The sequence below is a fragment of the Engystomops pustulosus genome, chromosome 4 (assembly GCF_040894005.1).
Source record: "Engystomops pustulosus chromosome 4, aEngPut4.maternal, whole genome shotgun sequence".
Classification (NCBI taxonomy): domain Eukaryota; kingdom Metazoa; phylum Chordata; class Amphibia; order Anura; family Leptodactylidae; genus Engystomops; species Engystomops pustulosus.
In genome coordinates this window covers 205,685,141-205,706,377 of record NC_092414.1, presented here as the reverse complement: position 1 = coordinate 205,706,377, position 21,237 = coordinate 205,685,141, and the positions used below count along the sequence as shown (strand labels likewise).

General features: G+C 44.7%; 2 protein-coding genes across 4 annotated transcripts in view; one reads left to right on the top strand and one right to left on the bottom strand.

The window, feature by feature from the left end:
- CNN1 (calponin 1) overlaps window positions 1-11,317 on the top strand; it is a 29,619-nt gene extending 18,302 nt beyond the window's left edge. For 2 of the 3 annotated variants that reach the window (XM_072149604.1, XM_072149605.1), the window contains 6 exons: window positions 6,336-6,457; window positions 6,542-6,608; window positions 6,809-6,946; window positions 8,748-8,858; window positions 9,166-9,312; window positions 10,126-11,317. In XM_072149604.1, coding sequence (XP_072005705.1) covers window positions 6,336-6,457; window positions 6,542-6,608; window positions 6,809-6,946; window positions 8,748-8,858; window positions 9,166-9,312; window positions 10,126-10,374 — 834 coding nt within the window. In that variant the 3' untranslated portion in view covers window positions 10,375-11,317. Of the gene's footprint in view, window positions 1-5,923; window positions 6,232-6,335; window positions 6,458-6,541; window positions 6,609-6,808; window positions 6,947-8,747; window positions 8,859-9,165; window positions 9,313-10,125 lie in introns of those variants that run through there. The other variant, XM_072149606.1, reaches the window with a different exon arrangement.
- A 3,811-nt stretch (window positions 11,318-15,128) lies between these two features.
- On the bottom strand, window positions 15,129-21,194 carry ELOF1 (elongation factor 1). Its single transcript, XM_072149603.1, has 4 exons — window positions 21,036-21,194; window positions 18,854-18,978; window positions 17,932-18,002; window positions 15,129-17,021 (listed from the first exon to the last, which is right to left on the bottom strand). Exons 2-4 carry the CDS (start codon window positions 18,967-18,969, stop codon window positions 16,957-16,959), a joined length of 252 nt encoding a protein of 83 aa, XP_072005704.1. The 5' UTR covers window positions 18,970-18,978; window positions 21,036-21,194; the 3' UTR covers window positions 15,129-16,956.
- Window positions 21,195-21,237: the final 43 nt, after the last annotated feature.

The window sequence follows — 21,237 nt, the reverse complement described above, 5'->3', positions numbered from 1 at the left end:
TGGATCAGTGTTATCTATATAGAGGTCATTGTACAGGGAGGGGGAGGAGATAAGCTGTGACATCATCTATTGTCAGTAGTGATGTAATGATGGGTCAGTATTATCTATATAGAGGTAATTGTACAGGGAGGGGGAGGAGATAAGCTGTGACATCATCTATTGTCAGTAGTGATGTAGTGATGGGTCAGTGTTATCTATATAGATGTCATTGTACAGGGAGGGGGAGGAGATAAGCTGTGACATCATCTATTGTCAGTAGTGATGTAGTGATGGGTCAGTGTTATCTATATAGAGGTCATTGTACAGGGAGGGGGAGGAGATAAGCTGTGACATCATCTATTGTCAGTAGTGATGTAATGATGGGTCAGTATTATCTATATAGAGGTAATTGTACAGGGAGGGGGAGGAGATAAGCTGTGACATCATCTATTGTCAGTAGTGATGTAGTGATGGGTCAGTGTTATCTATATAGATGTCATTGTACAGGGAGGGGGAGGAGATAAGCTGTGACATCATCTATTGTCAGTAGTGATGTAGTGATGGGTCAGTGATATCTATATAGAGGTCACTGTACAGGGAGGGGGAGGAGATAAGCTGTGACATCATCTATTGTCAGTAGTGATGTAATAATGGATCAGTGATATCTATATAGAGGTCATTGTACAGGGAGGGGGAGGGGATAAGCTGTGACATCATCTATTGTCAGTAGTGATGTAATGATGGGTCAGTGTTATCTATATAGAGGTCATTGTACAGGGAGGAGGAGGAGATAAGCTGTGACATCATCTATCGTCAGTAGTGATGTAATGATGGGTCAGTGTTATCTATATAGAGGACATTGTACAGGGAGGGGGAGGAGATAAGCTGTGACATCATCTATTGTCAGTAGTGATGTAATGATGGGTTAGTGTTATCTATATAGAGGTCATTGTACAGGGAGGAGGAGGAGATAAGCTGTGACATCATCTATCGTCAGTAGTGATGTAATGATGGGTCAGTGTTATCTATATAGAGGTCATTGTACAGGGAGGAGGAGGAGATAAGCTGTGACATCATCTATTGTCAGTAGTGATGTAATGATGGGTCAGTGTTATCTATATAGAGGTCATTGTACAGGGAGGGGGAGGAGATAAGCTGTGACATCATCTATTGTCAGTAGTGATGTAATGATGGGTCAGTGTTATCTATATAGAGGTCATTGTACAGGGAGGGGGAGGGGATAATGTGACTATTTAGCCATTGCACCTAGGAATGCTCTCCCTCAGATTCAGGTCTGATCCCTGATCCCAGCCTATCAGTATGCATCTATGTTATTTCATTTTTGCCCGCCCACAGCCTTCATACAGGTTGATTTTGGAACCTTAAAGCACAGCTCCATTCAGACCTGTAGTTGATTTAAGGTCCCATATTGATGTGCAGGTGCTCTCAAGGCCTTTAAGGAATCAATAAGCCATCACTGATGTGTATATTCAAAAGACAATTTTGATTGTGTCATTAAAAAATACAACTCGTCATACAAAAAACAAGCCATGGTAAAAAAAATTAAAGGGGGTTGTCCAGTTCCAACATGTTTTTCCTTATGCACAGGATAGGTACAACCTCCTGGTGGTTGTGGTTCCTCAATACATGGAGCCACTGGGGATACACTGCTCTATCTCTATGGCACATAGTCGAGCACATACTTTCTCTGGGCCCTCCATTCCTTTCATTTGGGGCCCCCTTTCTTGTGATCCATGGGGGGGGCCCACCACTGGGATCTCATTAATCAGCAAGGTAGCTCTTATCCTTGTTGTGACTGGACAATCCCTTTAAATTCATAATTCCACTGGGTGCAGTGCACCAAGAGAGCTCAGATCACATAGAAGAGATCAGCTGTTAGGTCACATGTCTGACAACGGGGTGTAGTCTGTTTCCATGGACAACCAGTCAGAATTCTGAAAGCCACTTTGTATATAAAGAGAAGAAACCACAGAAAATTTGTAGAAAACCAGTAAATTTACTTGACATTGGCTTAAAAAAGGTATTAGGAATGCGTCAGGTCACAGAAAGGGGATATTTTTAAGTATGTGGCAAAACCCAAAATAGGAGTAAAAAGGTCCAATGTATTTTCAGAAAGCTGGGAACTCGGATCTCTCAGGATTCCCTGGATTAGGAGCACGTGACACTCACAAAACTACACCAAAATCACTCAACTTTCTGGAGTTGAATAGAGGAGATGTGCTATGGCAGTATACACACTATGATAGTATTATGTGTACACACTATGGCAGTATTATGTATGCACACTATGGCATTATTATGTATACACACTATGGCAGTATTATGTATACACACTATGGCAGTAGTATGTATACTCACTATGGCAGTATTATGTATACACACTATGGCAGTATTATGTATACTCACTATGGTAGTATTATGCATTCACACTATGGCAGTATTATGTATATACACTATGGTAGTATTACGTATTCACACTATGGCAGTATTATGTATATACACTATGGTAGTATTATGTATACTCACTATGGCAGTATTATGTACAGTATATACACTATGGTAGTATTATGTATACTCACTATGGCAGTATTATGTATACTCACTATGGCAGTATTATGTATACTCACTATGGCAGTATTATGTATACTCACTATGGTAGTATTATGTATATTCACTATGGCAGTATTATGTATACTCACTATGGTAGTATTATGCATTCACACTATGGCAGTATTATGTGTATACACTATGGTAGTATTAGGTTATACACTTTGGCAGTATTATGTGTATACACTATGGTAGTATTATGTATACTCACTATGGCAGTATTATGTATACTCACTATGGTAGTATTATGTATATTCACTATGGCAGTATTATGTATACTCACTATGGTAGTATTATGTATTCACACTATGGCAGTATTATGTGTATACACTATGGTAGTATTAGGTTATACACTTTGGCAGTATTATGTGTATACACTATGGTAGTATTAGGTTATACACTTTGGCAGTATTATGTATATACACTATGGTAGTATTAGGTTATACACTTTGGCAGTATTATGTATATACACTATGGTAGTATTAGGTTATACACTATGATAGTATTATGTATATACACTATGGTAGTATTATGTATACACACTATGGCAGTATTATTTATACACACTATGGTAGTATTGTGTATACACACTATGGCAGTATTATGTATTCACACTATGAAAGTATTTTGTATACACGCTATGGCAGTATTATATGGGAACTGTGTTGTATTATTTGAACACTACCTGTAAGCACCTATCTATGGTGTTAAGGCAGTATTATATATGTACAATATGGCTGTATTACACAATTGTGAATTTCAGCGTTACTATTGTGATATTATTTAGATAATACTGTCAGTACTATTCTTAATTTATCACCTTGATACAATATGGATCCCATCATATGTGACATTGGCGTATCTAATCCTATCATATCCGCTGCTAAACCTGTGAAGTGTGGTACTCATTTCTTAGCTTGTGTATCTAAGCAGGCCCCCCGTGTGATGATGGATGAGCCCTGGTGTCTCTGGGTGTAGCAGAGATGTGGATGTGAGGTTGGGGTCTGTGCAGTCTTCTATCCGCTCCCAAGTTTGGTCAATTCCATATCTGTCAATGTTTGGGTTGGCAGCGCGGAGAGAGTCCAGTCTCGTTGCATCATCACCCCCATCATCCCACCCTCCTGCTGCATCTATTCTCTATAATATCTTCTCTGCTACTTCTACTTATCTTGGCCACTGCAGAAATATATACTTGCCCCAATACCTTACTTACTGCCCCTCACCCTATAAATCCTGATCCTGGGTCTGCAGGGTGGTCCCAGCAGCCTGGCATGCACCCGCCGGGTGATTCTTCACATAGCTGACTCCATAGTTCACGCAGAGATTTACTGGGTCATTGTTCTTTATATAAACTTCACAGACGCCAGAATGATGCCCCCCGAGGGATGGAAGTTGCCCCCTCCTCCTCATACCACCTACGCTCAGTTCATACATGCCCCCCACCCCCATTCCTCTCTGCCACATCCCGCCTGGCATTGTGCAGGAATAAATAGGACGCACCCTTCTAATTCAGAATAATACTTTGTTTCCATTTCTCTGCTTGCTGTCAGTGAATAGCAACACTCAGAGGCTTAACATACGCACATAACTTCTCACAGCAGAAGGTCTGCTACAGTGTTGCATCTCAACATTCCTGAGGAATCCATTATCTTCTTCAACTACACATTGTAGCAAACCCTCAGCACAGGAGAGATTTGTCCCTAATTCTGGATTACAGATCAAGAGCCTTATAGATCTCTTGTTGCCTTAAACTCATTCTTGCCAACATTGAGGACTCTAAAAAAAAACAAAGACAAATATAATTCTCCCGCATCCGAGGGGCTGTATATTAAATATTAAATCTACCATCATATATGATAAGCCAGGGACATTACTGATAGATCCAGGCACCGTGACTCTGGTAATCTTCTCATATTTGTTATCCATTACCTACTTTTAAGTTTATGCTAATAAAGGGCTCTGGGGGGTGTTACCAGACATCCCTCAGTGCTGCAGCTTCACAGGCTGTTACTCTGTCTCCTCTGCCTGCTCCCTCAGGACTTCACCTCTCCTTCTACCTGTTGTAATCTCACACAGTGGGATGGGGAAAGTGCTCCTGCACAGTGTAACAGCCTGTGAAATCAACAGCACAGAGGGGCCCTGGAGCTTAATTATAAATATGGAATCTAGACAGAAGTAGGCCATAGATGCCAAATTTAAGAAGATTACCAGTCATCCGAAACTTGTATTGTTATTTTTCCAGGAAATATATATAAAAATCGACAAATGGGTGTTACCATCTTCCTTATATTTTGTAGGTACATACCCCATGCACAAGTCTCTTAGCAGTGATCAGATAGTTAGGTCGCATTCACATAGCAATTGAATTTGGGATTTGCTCCTTGTATTGTGCTCTGTGCATATCATTGCCCCTAGTAGGGGGTACCAGGGAGTTGTTTGTGAAGCATTGGATGATATGACTACATCTAACTACGTGGTCTCTATCTAATGTCAGTACAAACCGGCGACTGCTCAAAATATTTTCCTAATTTTTTGGCTTTTGGCATTTCCCTGATTAAATGCTTCGTAAATGAACAAAACCAAAAACTGGACACACACCTGCCGCCTGGTCACAGCGAGATAACACCGCGCGTCCACATCCGCCACTTACTAAATTTGCCAATAATACGACATAGAAATGGAGCCAGCATTAAACAGACCAGAACCATGCTATGTCTAGTGCTCAGAGCAGATCAACCATCTACAGGGCCCTGACTTGCATACAAATTCAACTTAAGCCCAAACCTACAGACCCTATCTTGTATGTAACCCGGGGACTGCCTGTAATACGACATAGAAATGGAGCCAGTGTTAAACGGACCAGAACCATATTGTGTCTAGTGCTCAGAGCAGATCAACCATTTATAGGGCCCTGACTGACATATTATATTACTATGTTATTGTGTATGTGGTACTATATATTTGGTGATGACCTGACTGAAAAGTTGTTGTTTTATAGCTAAATATCAGGAGATTTTAGTTTATTCTGTGGTTTTGGTTGGTTATACTGGATTTATAACATAGCAACCAGTCAGAATCCAGCTCTCAATTTCCAGTTGTCCTTTGAAAAATGAAAGCTGGAATGTGATTGGTTACTATGGATAACTGCTCCACTGGTCTGTTTGTGTGATGAAATGGACCCCGCTCTTTATCTATCAAATATGTTTGACAGAAAAATCTGTCTATGTGGCTCATATCAACTAATTAGAGCGCTGATTTCATTTCTCCTAAAAGGTTCAAAGAATAAAAGCTGAGCAGTGATTGGTTCCTGAGGCAGATGTGTCCTAGTACAGATATAATACATGGGGCCTACTAGGCCTCATAATTTTTCTGGGACAAATTAGTATATAAACCACATCCAATTCCAAGTCCCAATTGTGGTATAAACTGCCATAGTCAACTCCGCCCATAACCACACCCTCTTGACTACTTTGAATCACAAAGTTATTAACTTTGGCACAAATATCTAATAAATCCAACAGCAAAGGAAAGAAACTGGCAAAATTGTGCTAAATCTTGTGCAAACTTGCAAAGTTGATAACCTCATACCACTTTTAAGAAATAACGGTGTCACATCAGGCAGGGGTAAGCCATCTTGTCGTGGCCTTACATAGCCTTCACTGATATATAGTTGTGATGGATGCTGGGAGTTGTAGTACTTGCTCACCCTCTGCCTTCTCTACTTCCAGTTGGCCTCCAAGTATGACCCCCACCTGGAGGCCGAGCTGAGGCAGTGGATAGAAAGCACAACCGGGAGGAACATTGGAAACAAGTTCATGGAGTCCCTGAAAGATGGCGTCATCCTGTGCGAGTGAGTGCAGCTCTTATCTATGTCTGTATTACGGAGGTGACATAAATCATAATCTAATATATTCCCTCTTTCCGTCTCACACAGTTTAATCAACAAGCTGGAGCCTGGATCCGTCAGGAAGATCAATGAGTCTACACAGAACTGGCATCAGGTAAGTGACAACTGAGCTGCAGTACCAGACACGGCCTCTAAAAGGGTGTGGCGCTGTTTCTGGAAAAAACTGTTCAAATCCTATTAGAAGGTGGTAATTCTGATAATTACTTCCACTAGGCAGTAATATCACATTTCAGCTGGATAGGGGTTTACTAAAAATATTGGGAATAAGTTAATCAATGTTTTATGTCTCTACAGCTGGAAAATATTGGAAACTTCATCAAGGCCATCACAGCATACGGAGTCAAACAACACGACATCTTCGAGGCTAATGACCTATTTGAGAACACCAACCTCACCCAAGTTCAGTCCACACTTCTCGCCCTGGCCAGCGTGGTAAGTTGTCCTATTTAAGTTGCAACCAATCAGAACATTGCTTCTATAACCTGCCATAAAAACCAGGAATGCAGCAATCTGATTGGTAGATCTGAAAGTTACTGTAGTCCACAGCAAATATTCACACACAAATCCAAGTGGAAAATCTGTTGCATTTCCGTGTACAGGGGTTCTTAAAGGGGTTGTCCACTTCTCCCGCCACCTGGTGGTCAATATACTTACGAAGACAGTCTTCTCCCGCCACCTGGTGGTCAATATACTCAGGAAGACAGTCTTCTCCCGCCACCTGGTGGTCAATATACTCAGGAAGACAGTCTTCTCCTGCCACCTGGTGGTCAATATACTCAGGATGACAGTCTTCTCCCGCCACCTGGTGGTCAATATACTCAGGAAGACAGTCTTCTCCTGCCACCTGGTGGTCAATATACTCAGGATGACAGTCTTCTCCCGCCACCTGGTGGTCAATATACACAGGATGACAGTCTTCTCCTGCCACCTGGTGGTCAATATACACAGGATGACAGTCTTCTCCTGCCACCTGGTGGTCAATATACACAGGATGACAGACTTCTCCTGCCACCTGGTGGTCAATATACTCAGGATGACAGTCTTCTCCCGCCACCTGGTGGTCAATATACACAGGATGACAGTCTTCTCCTGCCACCTGGTGGTCAATATACACAGGATGACAGTCTTCTCCTGCCACCTGGTGGTCAATATACTCAGGATGACAGTCTTCTCCCGCCACCTGGTGGTCAATATACACAGGATGACAGTCTTCTCCCGCCACCTGGTGGTCAATATACACAGGATGACAGACTTCTCCTGCCACCTGGTGGTCAATATACTCAGGATGACAGTCTTCTCCCGCCACCTGGTGGTCAATATACACAGGATGACAGTCTTCTCCCGCCACCTGGTGGTCAATATACACAGGATGACAGTCTTCTCCTGCCACCTGGTGGTCAATATACTCAGGATGACAGTCTTCTCCCGCCACCTGGTGGTCAATATACACAGGATGACAGTCTTCTCCCGCCACCTGGTGGTCAATATACACAGGATGACAGTCTTCTCCCGCCACCTGGTGGTCAATATACTCAGGATGACAGTCTTCTCCTGCCACCTGGTGGTCAATATACACAGGATGACAGTCTTCTCCTGCCACCTGGTGGTCAATATACACAGGATGACAGACTTCTCCTGCCACCTGGTGGTCAATATACACAGGATGACAGTCTTCTCCCGCCACCTGGTGGTCAATATACTCAGGATGACAGTCTTCTCCCGCCATCTGGTGGTCAATATACTCAGGATGACAGTCTTCTCCTGCCACCTGGTGGTCAATATACACAGGATGACAGTCTTCTCCCGCCACCTGGTGGTCAATATACACAGGATGACAGACTTCTCCCGCCACCTGGTGGTCAATATACACAGGATGACAGTCTTCTCCTGCCAATATACTCAGGGCAGCAAATCATGTCATGTTGTTAGTTCCTTATGGTTGTAAATTGCATATTTAATTTATTAACTGACCATTTATTACACTCCAATCACATCCAGAGCTGCAAACTTGTGCAATTCTTCAGGCGTATGGTTTATTTTGATCAGAACAATTTCTCTGTCTTCAGTGTAAAGGATAGGGAAGAACAGGACAACTAGAATATGTAGATATACTGGAGCTACTACTTATAGCCGTGTAACCATGGAGCACACTATGCCATTGAATATCTTACAGTGTAGACTAAGGGCTGCTGAAATTTCCTGGTGCTCACATATTTCACCTTTAATATTTTAGGCCAAGTCAAAAGGAGCTAAAGTCAACCTTGGAGTCAAATATGCCGACCGACAGGAGAGGAAATTCAATGCGGACAAACTTAAGGAAGGGAGAAACATCATCGGGCTTCAGGTGAATTTGGGATTTGTGTATTCTCACTAGACACCAGCAGGGGGGGCTGTGGGTTCAGACATAATAGTAGCATAAATAAAGTAGAGGAAATGCCTCAAACATATCCAATACATGCGATGAAGTGTTCAGTCTAATAATCCCAATGGATTTACAGGGGGTGACCTTATAATTTGTCATATCCCACCCCTCACCACCAGATGGCAGCACAGTTTAGGTTAGAAGGATAGTGGAGCCATAGGAGATGGTACAAAGCTCTTCTCACTAGCTCATGGGGAATACATGGTTAAAACCTTTGGTCTTCTTGCAGATGGGAACCAACAAGTTTGCCAGCCAAAAAGGGATGACATCCTACGGCACCCGTAGACATCTGTATGACCCCAAACTGGGCACCGACCAACCAGTGGACCAGGCCACCATCAGCTTACAAATGGGCACCAACAAAGGGGCATCCCAGGTACGTTTAACCCTTCCCGGAGAAGTGTAATTATAGCTTTGTCTATGGCGTTAGTATAAAGAAAAGAAAAATGCATTTATATATTCCAGGATTGTAGAGTCGCCAAGTGCACTGGGGGAGTGTCCTCACACTGCTGTGCTCTGTGCTCTCTACATTGAGCTACTTTGCAGCCTCTCTCCTATGTGTTGCTGTGTTAATATTAATTTCTTTCACTTTAATGGGAGCCGTAGACATGAGTATAGAGGGAGCTCCCCCTAGTGGTGACTGCAGGTTACTCAAATTTTTCAAACATTCTTGAAAGTAGTGTTTATCTATGATGCTTATAGTAAAGGGTGTTCTAGGATTTAATTTTGGCCACCTTTCCTACGAATACCAGATCAATACCAAATCAGCAAGGATCTGTCACCCGGCATAGTCACCGATCAGCTGGTTGGAGCGGTCTCAGCACTTGGGTGACTGCTGCTTTCACTTCCTTGGCCTGTGATGTCGCCTCTATCAGTCACTTGATCTGTTTGCAGCTCAATCCTATTCAAGTGAATGGGGCTGAGCTGCAATACCACAGACTACCACCATACAATTGAGGCGCTGTGCTTAAAGGGGTTTTCCCACCAAAAAAAAAAGTTAGGCCCTATCCACTGGTTAGGGCCTAACTTGCTGATCAGTGGGGGTCTCAGTGCTGAGACCCCCACAGATCACGAAAACGAGGGTCAGCAGATCTAGGCACAGCAGATCATTACCCTTTTACACATAATAAGTGGATGTGAACATCACATAATGGGAAGCAATGACATAACATTATTCCTATCTCCTCAGGCCGGCATGACGGCTCCAGGCACCAAGCGCCAGATCTTCGAGCAGAAGCTTGGCATGGAGCAGTGCGACACCCAGACCATACCCTTGCAAATGGGCACAAACAAGGGGGCATCCCAGCAAGGCATGACTGTGTACGGCCTCCCGCGCCAGGTCTACGACCGCAAGTACTGCTTGGACCCCAATGAGCTCCTGTACCCCAACGAGGACGGCGAGTACGACGGCAGCCATCAGTATTACAACTCCGAGTAACACCATCCATACCCAAAATAACCCGTACACCACCCTCTTCTGTGCCAGTGTGTGCCTGCTACTGTGGCAGAGAACGGTGTTCATGCTGCCCATTCTATGCCAGTGTGTGCTAGTTGCTCTGGCAAAGGGGGGTTAAACGCTACCCACTATCCGTGTTTGCTCTTGCAAAGGAAGAAATAGATGATGCCCGCTCTGTGCCAGCCTGCCTTCTGGCAATTAGATGCTGCCCGTCCCATACCTGCTGTTCTGGCAGAGAATGACGTTCATCCTACCCACTTTCTGCTCTCCTGGCAGGAAAGGGGTAAAAACTTGCCATTCTGTGCCAGCCTATGCCCGCTGCTTTGGCAGTAAAGAAATAAACCCATTCCCTCTGCGCCTGACACCACTCTACAAGAGACTGACAACCAGCGTCACATTGCCTCTATATTGTATTCAGGTGGACGTCTGCAGAGCATTGCACCCCCTCCGCTTCTTCTTTCCCTCACGGCTGGTGGGGCATAAACATTTTTTTTTATTATTGTTATTTTGTTGGGGTGTGTGGGGGGGATGTAAAAGCTACAGATCACAATCCTTCTCCTATATTAAGCACCGCTGCTTCTCTAGTCTGCAGAGCGTCACTGCAGAGGTGGGCAGAAAGGACCGGAGTAGGTGACGTCAGGGCAGCGATGCTCTGCAGCTAGCTACGAGTGGATGGGACACTGTGCAAGATGGGAGGGATTTCTATAGGACAATGTTCTGGCAGGTGAGAGGTGGATAGGGTGACGGATGACCGCTGAGATGGGTGCAATGCTCTGCAGAATACATAAATGACTTGCCTGGCTAGGTTTTATGCATGTCCCTCGCCCCCCCCCCCCCCTTTCCTCTCATCACCGCAGTAATTGACACGTCACCTCTGCTCTGTTCAAGAACCGACTGCAAATATATTTCTAGATCTATATTTCTACATGGGCTCCGTGTGCTTTATTCCTGTGTGTGAATCCATCCATAGAGGTGGGAGGCATCAGAGACCAGCAGGAAAGAAAAGGTTAAACAATGCGGCTCTATTCCCACACATTCCTCATTCTCCATACATAACGCTTCCATAAACAGCGCCACATTTGCCCATAGGTTGCATCAGGTACTGCAGCTCAGTTCCATTAAAGTGAAGTGGGCCAAGCTGCAATACAAACTATGAACAGATGTGATGCTGTTTATGGAAGAAATCAGCCATGATTCCTTAATCCTGGACAGCCCCTGTAAGAAAGACCCATCAAAGAGAACTTCATCACAGAAGGGTATCCTGACTATCCCTGTAGGACCTAGTGATGGTCATGGATGAGAGTGTGAACAGCATCTGAACATCTCTCCTATGGTGAAGCATTGCACAAGACCTGGGATGACATCATGATGGGGGAGGAGCCAGAGTCCTGCTCTGGGGGATGCAGTGACCCGTAGACAGCTCTGTCTGCACTTGTTACTCATATATGTATTGATCTACAGCACCGGATACACATCCAGGATACATAGTTCCAATATTTGCCCTCCTGCTTTCAGGGGAACAAAAGCAGGACACTTGTCCCTCCTCAATCATGACATCACAAAAGGTCCTTTACCATGTATGAACATTTGGAAAGTACATGGATGATGCTCCCTCTAGTGGCCAAAATATATGTGACCATTTATTTATTCTTATTTATTTTATGGGGGAAATTTTTTTTATATTTATTGCATTTTTTAAAGTATTACTTTGGCCACACAATCCCATCATGTCTCCCCTTGAGAACTACACCAAAAAAACAAGTAGGAACCATTATGGACAGAATTTTTGGGAAACTCCAACACCCAAATTTTAAATCCAGGTCATTTCCAATTTACTTATTGTAATTTCAAGCTTCTACTTTAGCACCTGGCCTCACCCTGCGATGCACTACTTAACACCCCCTCCTCTCTGAGTGACTGCTAGTATACATACAACCAGACACCTGTTACAGCTTTCACTCAGAGCATTTCTGTTTTGGAAAGAAAGCAGTAATGTTCTCCTAATGCGCTACAAATTTGCAGGGAGGTGTAGCAATGTCACATTAGGAGAGCCACAGAGTATTATAGGCAGAGATGACACTAATACACAGGTATATATATATACACATGTGTCCACTGTTAGGCTATATTCAGACAAACGTATGCCCACCCAGTGCGCTAGAGAGGAGTAGGGGTGACCATCCCCTCTCCAAAGAGATGCCCGGCCGTGTCCACTGGGAAAGATAGGACATGTTCTAGCTTTTCCCAGTGTACACAGCGGTACGATGCGACGAGTAGTGACGTCTATAGTATATACTACCCTCATTCGTCCATGCAAATGTAGCCTTACATCTCATGACTCTCCCATCCAATTGCTGAAGTCTGTAGTGGTAAACAGATACCAGTGTGGTCAGAACTAGAGGATCCATGAAGGTCGGGTCACTTTGAGAAACCCCTTGTATGGTGAGCCACTATACGCCTCTTCTCTGCTTGTCAGAGGAGACACTAAGCCGATGCAATCACTGTAACATCTCAGAAACTTCTATGACAAGCTTAGATACTCCAGATTTTTATTAGGCCACAGTTGACAACATCTTGATTTATGGATACATTTGGCATAAACTGGCAGATACGGGCATCCTTTTTACCTCTGCCTGACCAGTATAGGTCTCATCCTTACAGGAAAGACTAGATCACCCTGCTGCTCCTGCTGAGGGAAGTATACGTAATAGGGGGGACGGGTGCAACAGAACTGCATCCATCCCCAGCCTCCGCTGAGGTCCCTCCATCACTGGAGGTAACATCCTTTCGCATGAGAATTTCCCACACACGTTCTGCTTTTGTTTCTCACTCGTGTCTGACCCCTTTTATTCAATGGGTTTTGGCAGAAAGCAGGGAAAACTGATCAAAAAAGGGAAAAACTGACCCACTAAAAAGGGATTGGAATCTGATGGAAAATATCAATGTTAGGCTACATTCACACACATGTATGGGGGACGTATATACGGCCGATATACACTCACCGGCCACTTTATTAGGTACACCATGCTAGTAACGGGTTGGACCCCCTTTTGCCTTCAGAACTACCTCAATTCTTCGTGGCATAGATACAACAAGGTGCTGGAAGCTCCTCAGAGATTTTGCTCCATATTGACATGATGGCATCACACAGTTGCCGCAGATTTGTCGGCTGCACATCCATGATGCGAATCTCCCGTTCCACCACATCCCAAAGATGCTCTATTGGACTGAGATCTGGTGACTGTGGAGGCCATTTGTGTCCAGTGACCTCATTGTCATGTTCAAGAAACCAGTCTGAGATGATTCCAGCTTTATGACATGGCGCATTATCCTGCTGAAAGTAGCCATCAGATGTTACAGGGTACATTGTGCTCATAAAGGGATGGACATGGGCAGCAACAAAACTCAGGTAGGCTGTGGCGTTGTACCAAGGGGCCCAAAGAGTGCCAAGAAAATATTCCCCACACCATGACACCACCACCACCAGCCTGAACCGTTGATACAAGGCAGGATGGATCCATGCTTTCATGTTGTTGGCGCCAAATTCTGACCCTACCATCCGAATGTCGCAGCAGAAATCGAGACTCCTCAGACCAGGCAACGTTTTTCCAATCTTCTACTGTCCAATTTCGATGAGCTTGTGCAAATTGTAGCCTCAGTTTCCTGTTCTTAGCTGAAAGGAGTGGCACCCGGTGTGGTCTTCTGCTGCTGTAGCCCATCTGCCTCAAAGTTGGACGTACTGTGCGTTCAGAGATGCTCTTCTGCCTACCTTGGGTGTAACGGGTGGCGATTTGAGTCACTGTTGCCTTTCTATCAGCTCGAACCAGTCTGCCCATTCTCCTCTGACCTCTGGCATCAACAAGGCATTTCCGCCCACAGAACTGCTGCTCACTGGATGTTTTTTCTTTTTCGGACCATTCTCTGTAAACCCTAGAGATGGTTGTGCGTGAGAATCCCAGTAGATCAGCAGTTTCTGAAATACTCAGACCAGCCCTTCTGGCACCAACAACCATGCCACGTTCAAAGGCCTCAAATCACCTTTCTTCCCCATACTGATGCTCGGGAGAACTGCAGGAGATTGTCTTGACCATGTCTACATGCCTAAATGCACTGAGTTGCCGCCATGTGATTGGCTGATTAGAAAATAAGTGTTAATGAGCAGTTGGACACTCACCTAATAAAGTGGCCGGTGAGTGTACGTCCCCCATACACTTCTATGGGCTCACGGCCCTGTACGTGAGCGGTACAGTGCAGCACACGTGCGGCACCGTACCACTCCGTAGCCGGGGAAAAGATCGGACATGATAGGACTTTTCCCGTATTACGGCGCCGTGCGCCATAACTTTCTATGGAGAGGGGCGGTGGTGAGCGGCGCTCTCCTCCTCCTCTCCCCGCGCTGCAGCCTCACGGCAGTGTGCATGTAGCCTATCTCATGTGAAATAAGCCTAAGGGAACAAGAGAAACCACCTACATATCCTTACAACGTGGTGTGAATGCAGCCTTATTTAGTACGTTTTTCATTCTTACAGGAAGCAGAGACTAGACTGAGCGTGTGTGTCCACTTAAGCAAATTTACTGAGATAGACAAAAGAAAACTGCACAATATATACAGCAGGTGGCGCTATTCTGTCCACACAACAGATCAAGCTGATCATGTTCTGGTTTGCTATATGATATAAACTACAATTACTGAAGATAAGAAGATTCCCATCCAGATCAGAAAACCACACACCTCATGCCTCACAGTCGGTTTTATTAAAAAAAAGAAAAGAAAAATCACTTTTACATCAAAGTGGTGACAGATCTCTGCTGTTCGGTGATAGACACTGCAATCATCATCTACAAAATAAAATATTTTTTAAAAAAATCTTGAATTTCTAGTCCACAGACACGTAACACCGGGATTGGTATATACAATGGAAAAATAAAATTGCAGGATTACAGTATGGTGCCCAGAACACTGTGTGACCATGGATGCCCCCAATTAAAGGGGTCTTCCCATAGAATAGAGGATAAGTGCCCCATCAATGGGACCCATTATGATAGCAAAAATTGAGGGTCCTGATGTTCCCCATGTGACTGGAGTAGTAGTAGTGTACATGTAGGACCAGGTCACATCTATGGGGTAGAGATGCAATACACAGCTCGCCATCTGTCCCCAGGAGGTCACACATCTCCTCCAATCATACAGGAGAATCCTATTTAATGATTAATGACATGTCCTGGTGATCAGATACTTTTTCCTATCCAATGAAGATGTTACATCTTGTTAAGGGTTAAAAGGATTGTCCAATGACCGATCTGTGGCTGTCTGACTATTGGGACCCTCATGAACCTGGAGAACCAGAACATCACGGTGGTGCCCATAAGTGACCCTTGTCTCATCCAATTCCTAGGGAAAAGCAGCCCCATAGAAGAAAATAGAACTCAGGACACCCAGTAGGCAGCCAGCGATATGACACTGACCTCTGATCCTGCGGGTCATGGTCACACATTGGGCATAGTGTACGTGTGACAGCGCCACCTTATGGCAGAACCAAGTTACTACACATCACACCAGATCCCAGGAGACACAAGTAGCTTCTCCATTCCTATCATGGAGGGGGAGCTCAATCCGCAGCATAAAGAGGACACAACTTGCCCCTGCCTGCCTAGATCAGGTGGAGATGCCCTTTAACTAAAGCAGCTCACTAGTTTGACTTCTGGCCAATGTAAATAATTTTAGGTTTTCAGGTAAAGTAAGAAAGTTTGGGAGTAGATTCTTGTGTAGAATCAGGACATACTCCAGTCACATCCAGAGCTGCAGGCAGAAGCAGGTTCTACAATGCAGCATGCTGGCATGTGCACTGAGGAAGCTACATCTGATGCAATTCTCCATAGACGAATACCAGATGCAGCACTACATAGTCTCAATTTACACCCTGAGCTGCACTCACAAGCAGGTACCGTAATACCATCTGCAGTGAGAGCAGCGAGGGCAGGTAAGTACCGCTATAAACACGTCAGCTTCTGCATCCAGTCACACCAAAAGCTGCTGTAAGGTCAAGGCCCATAAAGCTGTAGACGTTACAGCACACTATGAATACATCATCTGCAATGCACCACAGCAGAGCACTCGCTTGAGGTTATAACCGACAGGCAGCAGCTCTGGTTGTGAATGGAGCACATGCTGGAAGTTGAGATATGTAGTGTAGCAGTTCAGAACTTTTTTTTGCAAAAGAAACAAAATCAATTAAAACGTGAGAACCGAAAGAAGAACAGCTGCAGCACCGTGACAATGTGCCCCCGACCTGTGAGGTCGGGAGGAACGTACATAAATAACACGGGATAATAATCACTAGGGAAAAATAATCACAAATTAACCTAAATCCTCCTATAAACTCGCAGTCTGACGCCTCCAGATGCTATCAGCCGAGGTTCAGCATTTATTTACAGTGAAGTCTTGAATGTCGCTGTCCTGCTGCCACCAGGGGGCGCTCTGAACTTGTCCTTGGGAAGTCCGGTGAGTAGTAGGGACCTATGTACAGAGGGCATCTGGTACCAGATCACCCTCCGGGCGCGATGCTACTGATTGGCAGCTTCACAAGCATCGATCCAGTCACTGTACACGTCCACAGGTTCTGACAGGTCTGGACCGGAAGGGTTAAGGGGAAACGTACAGACATAGACCAGACAGGAGAGGGCGTGGGGAGCCCAAATTCTAAGCACCAGTATCAAGCCTGGCACCAAACAATCAAGACGTGGTGGTGATGTCCTTATGCCTCTACTTTTACTATGTGTACAGCGCCCCCTCACCTTATGCTGTGAAAGTCTATGTCTAAGTATCTAAAGGCCCAAATTGAGATTATTTTGCCCTCCAATATATTGGGATATATCACTAGGATCCTAAGTTGTTCCATACTATGGGTCTCAGTACCATTCATCGCTTACTGTCATCAGGGTTATGTGTACAGAAACCCTCCTAGCTCTGCCATTCACTGCAAGATGTGGTGTGAAAAGCCCTAGCTACAGGTGAATGTGGGGAGCAGATGGAATTGTAATGCCTTAACACGGCTGAGGGTTTGTTACATTTTCATCTCCTAGATGTCCATTAAAATTTTTCCATTGCCATCTACTGAGCTGTACGAGGGTTTGGTTTTTTTATCAGGAGATGTAGTTTTCATTGCAACCGTTTTGAGGTACATTGCAAAGTGCGATTTTCGATTCACTGTAGCAGTTGAGGGGTTCAATGCAGACAATGTATTTACCATATACATGGATGGCAGATTATGGAAAGTGATTTCCAGGGTCTCTACTTTACAGCGGGTTGTGTAGTAGACATTGTTTATATCAATCTGGCCTGATAAGGCTCTGGAAATCTCCATCACCAGGATAGATTATTAATCAGGATTATCCTGAGCGCATAGGATTACCCTTTACTGCCTGTGACCACATGACACACAATATTCAGGTGCCGTTCTAGTCTAGTAATGGGCGCCTCTATATTGTGTCTGAAGGGAAAATGAGATTGAAACCGACCCTTGTTCTAAGAAAGGATACATGTGATGGGGGTCTGGAACTCCTCCAGGCACACGGTGCAGGAGATGACCCCCGTATTCCGGGCTCTGTCCCTGAGAAAAGAAAGAAACAGATATACTTGTCAGACAATCCTTCAGCAGTCATTTTCTAGGAGAGTATTTTTGCATGGAAACCCCCTTTAAGCCATCCCTATTGTGATCCCCCCAAATATTAGCTTATGTCTATCAAACATTCTCTGGGTCACTAGAAAACTCAGTCATTAGGTGGGAGTCATTCCCACCAGCGGTGATTAAATAGGTGAACAGGACTGACAGTGCAGAACCCCCTGAAACATGGAGCAGCGATAGAAGAAACAATCACTAAGACAGTTTGGGGAGTCACATCATGGCGTCTCCTGTACAGACAGAGCTCAGTGATAACAGCACATGGGCTGCAGCGATGGACTGGTGCTTACTTATTCATACCTATGAGATTGGACAAAAACATGTTCATATTCACATGGGGCAACAGTCAGGACCGAGCTGATATAAAGGCTCATTCAGGCATGTTCACCAGTCTGTGTAATAGGCAGTTCAGGACAAGGACACACAGGGGTGGCCACAATGAATTGAGCTCCAGCTATAGCCCACTGCCTATTCTAATTCCTGTAGGATGGCAGCTACGCAATTTCACAGGCTACATACAACACGCATAAAACAGAATTAAGAAGCTGCGTGTTGTATGCAGCCTATACAACACGCAGCTTGTTAATTCTAGGCCTCAATTTCAGCAGATTTTGTATACAGTGAGTGGCTGCAGCATGTCCCATTTACGGGTGGGAGTCTGTCAATGTTTGCTGTATACCAGGGAACCGGAGCACATGTCACATGACCCTTATTATAAGCGGAGATGGGTCACGTGACTAAGAACAAGTATCAGGCACACATGGCGGTCACAATCTTACATCTTTACATCGCAGGATTTCTCGTGGTTACAGAATGGACATGTGAACTGGGTGTCGAGATTTCCCGTCATCTTCTTCTTGGGGGGAGGCTTTCTCTTTGACTTTCTGCGTCCCATTTTCTATAACTACAGGGGAAAAAAAAAACAAAAAACGGATTGTTACTGCAGGCATCAACCGCTGGTAACTACATTGTACAGCCACACTGCTCTCCTGCTGGGAGTCATAGTGCTGGGAGACTGTTATGGCATCTAGGTTGCCACATTCAGATATCCATTCCTCTTATTCTCCTGCTGACGTTGTTATTTTGGGAGACAAGTTGTATTTTTTTTGCAGATAAGTAAATGGAAAAACATAGCTGACCTCAGCTGTGCCCTGTGTGTAGAGGTCACCAGCGAGACATGTGATCTACATCACACGTGAGCACTGCAGACGGATCTAAGAGCCAGCACTACAGGGGGCAGGTAAGTTTATTCAGTCAGATAAGCCCTTAAAGGGATGTTTCCACAAAGAGAAGTTTCTTAAATATAAGATAAATTCTTACATAACAAATTCTTAACACTAAAATACAGAATTTCACAGATATAAATCCAACCCTTTTCTATCAGTCCTAGTGTACACAACTTTGGTTGCTCTGGTTTCCGACCCTGTATCTTCTGAGTTCAGGGTCGGGGAAGACAACTGGTTCTTCTGTCTGACGCTGCACTGAGCTGCTCTCTGGAAAATTTGATTAGTATGTGTTATAGGTGAGATATAGCAGAGCTGTGTACGTTATGCCTGTAATATTAGAGTGGAGAATGTCATGTGTAATATGCATCTCATTATTTCATCTCTGATCGGTCTCATGTGTTTGATGTGTCAGATACTTGTGAATGTTCAGAAGCCAAATAAAAGTGTATATAAACCTGCACCCTGATAATCTTAGCACATTGTCAGCTCACAGACTAGATGAATCACGAAGTGTCTGCTTAGAGAGTCCCACACTCACCCCTTGGAATATTACACTATCTATCACCGAGTGATAGGAGCTAAAACAGCAATAAAACTGAGCAAAATTGTACAGCAAGGGAATTAAAAAATTATCTTTATGGTGTAAACATCACTAGGGGAATTTTCTTTCATGTGCTTTTTCCCAGATGACATGCCCGCTTTCTTCAAGAAAGAGCACCACACCGGTGCATGGGTTGTATTTGGCATTTCACCTTTTCTAGACTGCACTGAAAAGAACAGATACGTAATACCAGACACAACCTTCAGATTCACTTCTGTGTCTCCCTAGGACAGTGGTTCTCAACCTTTCTAATGCTGTGACCCCGCAATACAGTTCCTCATGTTGTGGTGACCCCAAACCATGCAACTCGCAGTAAAAACACAATAAAATTGCGGCTCCGATGGCTTTAGGCGACCCCCAGTTTTGGTCGTTCGACCCCCAGGTTGAGAACCACTGCCCTAGGAGATCACGTTCAAACATGAGAGTGATATGCATTGGGGGAACTTCTAATCCTCCATTACTCCCTCAATGTAGGTCCCAACAATGAGACTCGTATATAGGGAAGCATTTATACACATAAATATCTAGGTGGAAAACCCCTTAAAGTAAGTCTACCATCAAAATCTGTGATAGACTCTGGTAATCAACTTATATTTCTTATCCAAGGCCTCAATCCTACTAAAATCAACTTAAAATTATGATACTGAGCCTGAAGGGATGTGTAACCAGAGCCCCTCCATGTTGTAGCTTTAGTAACACTGTGAAGCAGAACCCCCCACCAACACCACCTCTGATGACATATGGACCGCTCATTATTTGAGCCCCAGAACCTGAGTCTCCGGCCAACCAGCAGCCTCGGATCCGGATCAGCCGGGTCATGTGACTCTAAAGTCACCAATTGGCTGCAGGAGTCACATGACTGTTACCACGTGGCAGGAGTGGGGAGAACAGACCTTACCCTCTTATCTCACCCCCTCCATGGATAATCCCTTCAAACACGTCACCCCCGATGTAAAGGTACAGAGCTATCATGACACGTACACATGTGACCCCCCCTACGGGTGATGCAGAGGGGCAGCACGTGACTGCGCACCGGCCCTGAGCTGGAGCCGCCATAAGGTGTGTACACTATGTGGCCCCTGAGGTACCGGAGCCGGGGCCCGCACACATGTTACAACACCCAAGTATATTCACCTCCGCGTTTCCCGCCTGATCCGCTGTCTCCTCCTTCTCCCTCACGTCTCCGATCAGCAATGAGTGTGGCAGGAAATCGCCCTCTCTCCGCACACACTTCCTGTTTCCGGTGCCCAACCAATCACTAGAGACGTAACACACGTTGTCCCGCCTGCTGAAGCTTCTGATTGGATGACTTAACAGGGAGTGTCTTATTGGCTGC

Coding starts and splice junctions, on each gene's coding strand:
- ELOF1 (XM_072149603.1), bottom strand. CDS start 18,969: ATGGGACGCAGAAAGTCAAAGAGAAAGCCTCCCCCCAAGAAGAAGATG. Junction 18,003..18,853: donor AAATCCTGCGATGTAAAGAT/GTAAGATTGTGA, acceptor TTCTTTTCTCAG/GGACAGAGCCCGGAATACGG. Junction 17,022..17,931: donor GTTCCAGACCCCCATCACAT/GTATCCTTTCTT, acceptor CTTCCGGTCCAG/ACCTGTCAGAACCTGTGGAC.